General features: G+C 41.2%; 1 protein-coding gene across 1 annotated transcript; it reads left to right on the top strand.

Moving 5' to 3' along the window:
- The first annotated feature begins 6963 nt into the window (after window positions 1-6963).
- PABPN1L (PABPN1 like, cytoplasmic) lies at window positions 6964-11185 on the top strand. The gene is made up of 8 exons (XM_069968506.1): window positions 6964-7028; window positions 8337-8482; window positions 9208-9310; window positions 9647-9714; window positions 9936-10042; window positions 10212-10299; window positions 10665-10789; window positions 11023-11185. The coding sequence occupies exons 2-8, from the start codon at window positions 8408-8410 to the stop codon at window positions 11060-11062; spliced, it is 606 nt and encodes a 201-aa protein (XP_069824607.1). The 5' UTR covers window positions 6964-7028; window positions 8337-8407; the 3' UTR covers window positions 11063-11185.
- Window positions 11186-11398: the final 213 nt, after the last annotated feature.

The raw sequence follows: 11398 nt of genomic DNA, 5'->3' as shown, positions 1-11398 counted from the left end.
TAGAAAGGCAATTGTATCCACTAAATTACCCCACTAAAGTGTGCAGAATGGGGATGCAAATAGAAGCTAATAGATATGACTTTCCTCTCTGTGGTGATCCAGGGGGAACTGGCAAGACCACATCTTGTGACATGCTTGAGGATTGTAAATGATCTTTCTTCTTCTTTGGGGTTCCAGAACTCCCCATGTGATTTGGTTCAGTTCACTGACTGATCACTATAGGAAGGGAAGCCATCAAGTCAGCATATCCTAAAGCCACTCTTCATTTTAGCACCACGTATAGCATGTAAAGTGAGGTGTGCAGTTGCACCCACCAGTAAGCTGTATCAAGGCCTCATACAGAAGCTTGTTGCATAAATAACAGATTATTAAAAAAAAAACACACACACACAATAGAAAAATGCTTTCACATCCTTTTGTGTAAGTTATAAGTCACCCGCTTGTTCCTCTACATGTGAAATTGCACATCATTGAAGTCACATAGGTGGAAGAGTCCGAATGCTGTTAGCTATCTATGATTTTGTTAATGAAATATACCTACACAGCCAGTAACCCCAAATATAATAGTATAAAGCTAGCCATATACAATTTTACTGCCCAATGCAATAAGTGGGAAAAAGAGAGGTGATAAACATTCAGCAGTCACAGACTAGAGATCACCAATAAGCGTGCCGATATTACCAAGGACAAGGGTGAAAATCTTTCATCATTCGAGTTGTAGTTAAGCAATAGCAAAAGCATCAGTGTAATGTGCCAGCGTCTGAAACACATGGTGCAAATCAAGTATTTTTCCCATCCTCCCATGTCTGCAATGTCTTTAAAGGAAAACTATCATAAGAATTTTTTAAGGAACAGCCACAAAAATATACACTTGCTGAGATTTGTGGGTTTACAACCACTTTTGCTATACCAGTGTGCTGGTGAAATCTGCCTTTAGATCCCACTGTTGCCCAGTATTTTTACTAATACCAAGAGTGGGTCGAAATCACAAAAAAAGGTGCATACCAGTCCTGGTGACTTTTCACCATTCTCTGCAGTTTAAAAAAAAAAGTGGGTGGGGCTTAGTGTGCGGTGTGTTACCTCCCAAGGCTCAACATTTATTATCATTTACATCAATAGGCTGGGTTCACACTACGTATATTTCAGTCAGTATTGTGGTCCTCATATTGCAACCAAAACCAGAAGTGGATTGAAAACACAGAAAGGATCTGTTCACACAATGATGAAATTGAGTGGATGGCCGCCATTTAATGGCAAAAATTTGCTGTTATTTTAAAACAACGGCTGTTATATTGAAATAATGGCAGTTATTTACTGTTATATGGCAGCCATCCACTCAATTTCAACATTGTGTGAACAGAGCCTTTCTGTGTTTTCAATCCACTCCTGGTTTTGGTTGCAATATGAGGACCACAATACTGACTGAAATATACGTAGTGTGAACCCAGCCATAAACTGTACTTGACATCTACAGAGGCTCATAACTGACATAGATTTTACTTTGTTGTGCACAGATGACCATAGATGCAATAATTTTTTTATGGGGCCTGCACCACTTAATAAATTTGGCACATTTCACCAAAGCAATTCACACAGCAATTCCAAGTCATGTGACCAGGAACCACCATGTCACTATGCGGTATGATGTAACCTGATGTATTTGTGTACATCCATTTTGATCCATTTTTCCAATGACTTCCATAAAAAAAAACTGATAAAAAGTGTATTAGAATACATAAATTTTGTCAACGTACTCAAAAACATGGTAGACCACATTTTTGTGTATGCTAAAAAAAAGTCAAAGGAAAAACAGATTAAACGGATGTATACAAATATTACAAGTATCTATTGCAAAAAAAAAAGGATGAAAAAATGGACTGCAATAACCGCAGTGTGAACCCAGCCTCACAGTACGAGCCCATTTACTTGTATGTAATGGAGTAATGGAGTTGCACAACACAGTGGTTCCTGGTCATGCAACTGGTAGCCTCAACCTTATTCAGATTAAGACCAGTATATATAATTCTGGATTATTTGTGTTATAACACATACACATTCTATAATAGTTTTCCTTTAAAAAAGTCCCCTATGTTGCTGTGCATTCACCTCTCTACATTATTGAGATATGAAGGACATTTATTTTTTTATACATCTTATGAAAACAACAAAGTAATATATAGAATATTTGATGTGTGTGTGGGTATTTATAGCAGCAAAATGCTGCCTTTACTGCTTCTCTAATCCTCTTATTGTGCATATGATACCCCTATAGCCACCATTCTCTTAAGGTGGCATCCATCTTGTTTGATGCAGCCGTCTCTGTGTTAATGTGTTCTTGTGGCCGTCTCCCACGGCGCCTTCTGTTCTGTTAATCTCCATGTTTTTCATGCACTTCCTCCAGCACACTTTGTAGTAGGCCAGTTTTTGTAATTCATTATTTGCATATACAGAATGCTGTGAGGTATAAGAATCAATGCACTTGCCTCCACATGGCACCATATTTAAGGTGGATTTGAGGAGATCTGAACAGCTGGACTATCTATCTCAGCATGGATTACTGCCCTTCTTAATTCTCTTGCACTACCTCTTAAGTTCACAACCCTATGTGAAACTACACAGTGGCCACCAAGCTTCATACTGAAACCAAAATGCCGTCATTGTGGAGAAAGGACTTGAGCAGTGCAGACTGAAAAACAAACAAAAAAAAACGCAGCTTTAAATACAAAATACAATGTCCCAAGGATCAGTTAACAGGGGCCTCAAAGTCCGAGGCTTGTTAACTCCAAGAGGTCGTAGCTTTAACAGATGGCAGCTCATTCCTATATCTTCTGCTTTGGCCTTCACGAATCCAAACCAACCCTGGTTCTTCTTGGCATCAAGGAGAATTTCTGCAATGGCTTTCCTCATCACACTGCCAACCTGCAAGAGCCCCTTCTTATTGGTTCTCTGTCATTTGTTAGCCTCAGACAAAATCAAAAAATGTGGGTGGTTCATGTGGGTCATGTTGTACTTGTTCTGTTATAAATTATTTCATCACTGTGTCTTCTGTTTGTTTAATATTCCTTTCACTGCCAAAGCGATCTTTAGAGGTTTCCTTGATGGATGGAAATAAAGCTTAATTATTGTGTATGTAAAGTTATGGAATATTTTTATAGCTTTTATTAATTTTACAATATCTGCTTGCAGTTAGTGAATGGAAACACCCTCATTCACACCCTGAAGCTAGAAACCAGCCATAACCATATCATAAAGTAGTCAGTCAGAGCTGTTTTTCTGATACAGAGCTCCAAATCCCCTGCATACATAGCATGTAATCGTGTTGTAAATTTGAGCTGCATGCAGCTGCCACTAGAAGGAGCTCTAGGAACTTACTGAATCCTTTTTATATATATTGAAGTCAATAATATAACTGTATGCGCCCAGAATTGTATAATTTATTACTATGAAGATATTATCATTACAGATATATGATTGTACACATCATTTTGGTCCTTTGTACATAAAAAAAATACTGAAGAGTCGCTGTACAATGATTAGAGGCACTCAACTGTGTCACTCAGACATAAGTAGGAAGTTGTCAGCCTTATGGATGTAGACAAGAATGTATCCATTCTCTGACAGCTGTACGAGACGTTGAAACTATGGACTTTTGTTATACAATGATTAAGCTTTATTTATATTTGTTTAACATCACAGTCAACGAAAGAAGTGGTTAAAAAATACTAAATAGAAAATAAGATTTTCACATAGATGGAACGGTGCAGACGCAGGGAAGCTGTTGCCACAGTCCTTTTTTTTTTTAACTGTGGCCCGGTTCTCACGTATGGCGCCATTCTATTCCCAGGCACCTGCCGGGGGTGAAGCACTGGAGGCGGTATGGCCCGCCCTCCCCCAGTGGGATTTTAATGAAGCCGCTACATAAAGGGGGCAGGCCAGGCCGCCTCCAGTGCTTTACCCCCAGCCATGCCTAGGAATACAATGGCGCCGGCGCTGTTCTATCCATGTGGACATCTTAAAGCAAATGTACTGCTGGTACATTCGCTTTAAGGTACAGTATAATGAAGAAAAAAAACAGCCCAAACTACACATAGCATAAGTAAAAAGCACCTATTTATCTAAAAAAACAAGTTTTATCTTTGCTTGCAGTTATCATTTATCACATACTTTACCTGTAAGCACTTACCTGATATGCCCTGGAGGTAGAACAAAATGTTCCAAGCGCGGCCTGTATCATCTGATTCCTGGACGAGCGACGAAAATATATGTAGAAACATGAAAAAATACCTGAAAAAACATGAAAAATGGCTTTACCATGTATCTATTGCTTACATTTTGTGTACTGCACATGGACTCCTTCAACTACCCAAGTTAACTGGCTGTGAGTTCCTGATCACTTGTACTGTAATTATACTGGGAGATATGTACGATGACGTGTGATCATGGTTCACTAAATGGCCCTTCACTGGTTTTTGCAGTCACATGTGACACATTGTTTTAAGGCCTCCTTCACACAGCGTTCTTTTCTGCTGGCTTAAAATTATGAAAAAGAAAAGTATTTTATGACAGATTTTTTTGTATATAAATGTAATTTGTTTGGAGGACATTTTGGTGGCAATTATTACTTATGTGATTTTCATGTCCTATAGAAATAACCTAGAAGAAAAAATGCTGTGTTAAAAAAAAAAACATCATTGACCCAGAAAATGACTCAAACCAAAGTAGTGTAGTGTGTTATATCTCACTGAAGACAATGTAACATGTGGCTGCAAACAAAAGCAGTTGAAAAAGATAAAACAAACAAACAAACATGAAAATGTGTGTGAAACCAGCCAAGAATTGCATTAGCTTATTCTAAAGGGGTCCCATACAATAAACATCTCTGCAGTTACCCGACGGGGAGTGGGGGTGGGTAAAATCTTGACTTTCATGCCCCTCATGATGGCAATGTTTACAAGCAATCTAATGCTGATCCCACAAGGGTTAGGGTATTGTTATTGTGTAAGGGACTTCTGCTACTGAAGCATACTGAAGTTGCACCGAGCAGGATGCACAGAGAACTGGGGACATACATTTAGGATGGAAAAGGCTGGGCCGCTGTGGACCCGGCAGACACAGAGCTGCGTATCTTTGCATGCTGGTATCTCAATGTGTTGTATGTCTGATCTGTGACAGCTGTAATCATTCATTCAGATCTATGTCTGTTCTGTGATCAGTATATGTGTCATAAAGGAAACTTTAATATGGAGACTCAGTTGTTTTTGTAGTTCTATCAATATACTATATATAATATAATATAATCACACACTGTACGTTAATCCTAGGTTCACATCTGCCTCAGAGCCTCTGCTAGGGTGCCTAAAACCCCCAGAAAAAACGCCAATGTGGTGCATGGCAATTCTTCTGTCATTTTTACTTTATATTTGAACAATCTTTTTTGTGGTTTAGGCATCTTTGTGTGCATCAAGATGGCTGACCTTCCTTTTCCTCTAACATGACATGACATGGACCAAAAGGGTACAAAACACCAGAAAAAAACACCATACACACAGTAAGGGTATGTTCACACTGAGTAAAATAGGCGTAATTCCGCAGCAGAACTCTCTGCCTCAGTGATTCATATCATCTCAAGCTCTCCTCCGTAGCTGCCGTTCTCCGCTCAAAGAAGTGAGATGTCACTTCTTTGAGCGGAGAGCGGCGGCTGTGGAGGAGCACGCGCTCTCCCATTGAGATTATATGACACACTGAGGCAGGCGTAATTCCGCGGCAGAGAGTTCCGCTGCGGAATTACGCCTATTTTGCTCAGTGTGAACATACCCTTAGGGTATGTGCACACTAAGAAATTCTTGAGGAATTGTAGAGAAATGTTTTCTGCTTGAATTTCCTCGCCTATTCAGCTCAGGCAGAATAGGAGCTGAATTTGAGCAAATTTCAAGCAGAATTTAAGCCCCATTGACTTCTATAGGATTCCTCTAGCAGAATCCGCCCAAAAAATGAACCCGTTCATTTTCCAAGCGGAATGCGGATTCTGCGCGGAATCCGGACTAAATTCCATACGGAAATCTCAACTCTGCACAGACAGACAGAATTCCCATTTTACTCTATAGAAAGGAACAATATTGCGCATATTTTGCAGCGGAATCTGCAAGAATTCCTTAGTGTGCACATACCCCGATGGCACATACCCCAATGCCACACCCTCTGCCTGCAAAAGAGCCTCAAAAAAGCCAGAGAGGTGAGAAAAAGGCCACACACATAACACATAAAAGCTTCAAGCAATGCCTCTGCTGTAGGCTATGTTCACACTATGTAAGAGATCTTATACAGGCTGTAACACATTACAGCTTGCAGCTTTTCAGGAGCTTGGAAAAGCCTCTTTAATTTATCAAACATGGTGTAAAGTGAAACTAGCTCAGTTTCCCCTAGCAATCAATCAGATTCCACTTTTTCATTCTTCACAGTTCACACGGAGTAAAAGAGGCGTAATTCCGCAACAAAACTCTCTGCTGCGGAATCCCGCCTGCCTCACTGTCATACAGTCTGTCTATGGAAGGACTTGTGCACCTCTGCACTCAAAGAATGGACATTGAGACAGGAGGCACGCGAGCCCTCCTATAGACAGACTATATGACACTGAGGCAGGCAGGATTCCGCAGCAGAGAGTTCCATGTGAACTGGCCCTAAGAAGTAACCACTGAGGGGATTTACATAAAAACAGTGGCAACCAAACTATGCTTCATTCATTGCAGAGCAGTGCAGAGAGCAAAAGCTATGTTCTGATGTTGTTGCTGGTGATACTAGATTTGTGTTCATATTACGTTCGCAACAACCGTAACTAAACACGGCTGCCTGTAACAACCAATCAGATTCCAGCTTGCATTTTTTTCTGCCGCAGGTTAGAAAATAAAATGAGTGATGTGATTGGATGCCGTGTTCAGCTGATCTTATATATAAGGCCGGCTGTATTGCCAACCTACCTAATATCCCAGTAGTTGCCTCGTGAACAGATAAAGACACATATATTGACTGAGGTATGGAACCAGATGCCCCCCATAGCAACCAATCATAATTTTAATTCACTATATGATTGCTGTAATCTGCTCCCTTACCGTGGGCAATCGTGCCAGCTTTCCATTGCACCATTCTGAGTACACCTCCCTCTCCTTGCATTCAGTCCTCCATTCCCCTCCCTGATTGCATCTGCACCTGTCTAATTAACCCTTACATTGCTGTCAGGGAGTACACAGGTACTGTGTGCTGAGCTTTAGCTCTTCTCCTGGTCTTGAAAGGGTGGGATAAATGTGTGCAATATGAGGGCGGCCATACTGGGAAAGGAAGTCTCCTTCCTGTAGTCATGCAGTATCCTGCAGGAACTGTGCTGTGAGTGTCATGATACAAGCAGGTAACTCTGTGCTCAGGCTCCTGGTGGAGTAATCTCTACAAACATGCAGATGTGCTATTATGTTGGAAGTAACTCATGGGAAGTGTTATGAATGGGTATCTAATCCATGTACCCAACTCATTAGTGTGTATTTAGTCTGTCACACTTTTCAATTCTGGGGGTACATACATAGACAAAATCAGACATTACAGAGATACACACGCAGTTAGCAAGTCAATAATAGTAAGTGGGGGCCATGCCTGCAGTCGCCTACAATCTATTTTTCTATCTATCAAATATCCCTCCATTAAATGTCATTATTGTTGTATGATGGCTGCTTCCACCATGTGTCAAGAAATGGTACAAATTCAACTTTGGATACAGCTGAAGCCCTCATCTCATTAGGACTTCCTTCACACATACTTTTTGCATAGTGATTTGGTTAGTTTTTTTTTTAATCTTAAAAATACCCACTTTTCTGGTCTCTGTATGATGCAGTTTTTATGGTGCCCCCCCCCCCCCCCCCCCCAAGATAGTGTGTATTTTCTCATGGATATTTCTGTGGTGTCTTATTACAAGTCAGGTGATTCTTTGATCCAATATTGCATCCTGTTAAAAAATCCTAATTTGTTTCATGGTTAGAGAAAAAACTTTTTTTTTTTTTTTTTTTTTTTTTTTACACCTCTGGAGAAACATTACAAGGTAGGTGAACAAAAAGCCATAGCTCAAATTATTATGCTGCATTTTGTAAAAATTGACACACAAAAAAACCACAGAAAAGAAATTATTTCTATAGCATTTCATATTTCCCTATTCAAATAACATCTGGATGCAGCATCTTCAAGGGGGGAGGGGGGGGACATGTTTTTTTTCACCACTTTTTACAGAAAAATGCGATGTGTGGAGCCATCCTTGTGCTGAGAGAAGGGAAGTATATATCAGGTATTCTCCTTTTCAGGACTGGGCTACAATATTAAGGTGTGGGGTAACCACAGCCAGCTGCCTTCTGACTGGGATGTAACGTGGGAAATGTCTGGGAAAGAATTAGAAGCGGAACCAGAGTGTGCTGAAAGCGACCATGGAGACTGCGATTATGATGATCCGGTAAGTTGGAGTATTGGAAGTGTAACTTTCCTAGTATCCTCTATTCCGTTATGACTGCAATATGACCAAGATGGACTCCCAATGTAGGTCTATGGGGCGGTCTCAATCATGCACACAGACAATGGGAAGAAAAGTGGTCAGTTGTGCCCCTCCCTAACTGCTCATTCCAACAATAGCTAAAGGCCCTATTCCACGGAACGATTATCGTCCGTATTCGGCCGATATCGGCCGCTACGGACGATAATCGTCCCGTGGAATAGAGTGCAACGATCAGCCGACATCGTTCATGTCGGCTGATCGTTGCAGTCGCTTGTTTTTCAACATGTTGAAAAACAAACGACTAATATAGCAGCGATCTGCTGCCGGCGCTCCGTTGAATAGGAGCATCGGCAGCAGACGCTGCTATATCCTATGGCCTGCCCGGACGATCAGCGATCACCCGGGCAGCCCCCCCGCAGCTCAGCGCTGCCCCCTCCCGCACTCACCCGCTCGCTGCAGCCGAAATGAATAGCGGCGGCAGCGAGCGGGGAACGAGGAGCAAACGAGCGCTGAGAGCGCTCGTTTGCTCCTCTTAACGACCCGTGTAATAGGCCCTTTAGAGTCTGCTATTGAAAAGACTTCAGAATACCACTTTAAACCCCAAGGGAGGTATGGAAACAGCAGAGCGGTATGATAGACATATGTGCAGTAAAGAGACTGTTGCAGTCATTATTTGTACTCTCCAGGAATTGAAAGCTATAAGGATGCGGGTACGGGAAATGGAAGAGGAGACAGAGCGTTTGAAGGGACTGACTGAGGAAGAGACACCAGCGGAAGATTCTAAAGCTGGTATGTATTGTAATCTGCCACTTTTAGGGTACAAACACACAGGGTGGATCCCTGGCCTGTAGTTTCTATGGGAAGACCTACTCGCAGCGGGATTGACGTATGTAAGGGGATTGCCCTGGTAACCCCCGCCAGCCGAAGCATACTGTACCTGCTCCAGGCTCCGACTTACTTTGGGGGCTCCCAGCGTCTGGACATCCCGCTGCGAGTATGTATTCTCATAGAAATGACAGGCCAGGGATCCGCCGTGTGTTTGTCCCCTTACTGGTTATCCAAGCATTTCATCCTTTGAAAATTTGCCACACTGAATGGCACATGATGGTCTATCTTCATTTTAAGGTCCTCCTCGCCCTCTAAGCGCAGAAGAAAAGAGAGAGGCTGACAAACGCTCTGTGTATGTAGGAAATGTAAGTATTGAAAAAATTGAGTGCACTTATTTGTAATTAGTCGATATAGTCTATATTATATTATATTATCGACTCCATATTGAAATAATGTAATAGTCACTGTAAGAACAAACCACAGCCAGCTTCTCCCAAGATAGGCAGATCTGAGCAGAAATTTCTACATTTTGGGGTATTTATGGTCATTTTTAAGATTGCAATGTCTTTGTTTCTAAACATGTCAGGTTGATTATGGAGGCACAGCCCAGGATTTAGAATCTCACTTCAGCAGTTGTGGATCAATCAACCGGATAACAATACTATGTGACAAATTTTCTGGCCATCCCAAAGGGTGAGTGAAGATTCTGTCTAATTCCTGGGATCAGACAGTAAGTTGCAATAGTCACAAATAGAAAGAAATACAATGAAAGTGTTAGTAAATAACATACTGGTGGAAAACTTTAGTCTGCACATATCTCTATGGTGGAGAAGTAACCTTTGTGGGTCCTGTCATATCCTAGATATGCATATATAGAATTTGCGGAAAAGTGCTCAGTGGAAGCTGCCATAGCAATGGATGAAAGTGTGTTCCGAGGCCGAACTATCAAGGTAGGGTTTTAGACATTTAAACTGTGTGATTTTAAAAAAAAAATGACTCCACATTACAAACATGTGCCATTACACTGACACCGCAGAGTCATACAAGAGCAGAGGGTACAGTATAGCTTTCTGCATATGCCAGTTGCCTCTGTGACTCGTTTTAGGCATTTAGCCCTGCACAGAAGGCTGATGTCACACATAGAAGAAGAATTGGAAGAACTAAAAGGGTGCATCCTTTAAATATATATTTTTTTGGGAATGTGGGCACATGCGTTAGTTTATTGTATAGACGCACTGCTCTAAACAGATCCTGCCCTGCTGATGGTGCCCTAAATAAGTGATTCTACCATAATTTGTTTTCTTTCCCTCTCTAGGTTCTACCAAAGAGGACAAACATGCCTGGAATTAGTACTACAGATAGGGGAGGGTTCCGTGGAAGACCTCGAGGCCACAGGGGAAACTTTTACAGAGGTCAGAGGCCCAGGGGTCGTCCACACAGGTCGGTGCACAAGGAAAAAAAACAAAAAAAACAAAAAAAAAAAAAAAAACTAAGTGCCCAATTCTGTAATGTACATTAATATATTTGACTGCTTTGTTCTGTCAAGGAATGCCACTGTTGCTAGATGAATATCTGTGTTCTTGTGTGGTGTATCTTGGAGAGTAGCTCTCCCTTCTGGCTGAGAAAAAAAAAAGTGGATTTCAGATGGACTCACCAACTGTTTTTCTCCCTAGAGGTCGTGGAAGAGCAGGCCCGTGGAATAATCTATACTGAACCCTGGTATCATTGCTGGAGATTCTACAGTTATATCTGCCCTGTGTAAACAAACACATCGGAACACTTTAGGCCTTCCTACACCTGGCATCATAAACCGATAAGGTGCTATTTCTGTGTACAAATCTACATTTAATGCTAAGACCTCAGAGGAACATTAATTCTCTGCACAGAATTTGGATACATCCCAATTTATGACATTGCACACTATTTCTCGTGGATAAATTAATGTTTATTGCTTTAAGTAAAGATAATAGATTATTTGTTGGTCAAAAGTCTTTCTGTAATAATCCCATATCAGCCCAGCCATATATTTATATAGAAAAGCAAAATAGG

Source organism: Dendropsophus ebraccatus, chromosome 4 (assembly GCF_027789765.1).
Source record: "Dendropsophus ebraccatus isolate aDenEbr1 chromosome 4, aDenEbr1.pat, whole genome shotgun sequence".
Classification (NCBI taxonomy): domain Eukaryota; kingdom Metazoa; phylum Chordata; class Amphibia; order Anura; family Hylidae; genus Dendropsophus; species Dendropsophus ebraccatus.
This window is presented reverse-complemented; position numbering and strand designations above follow the sequence as displayed.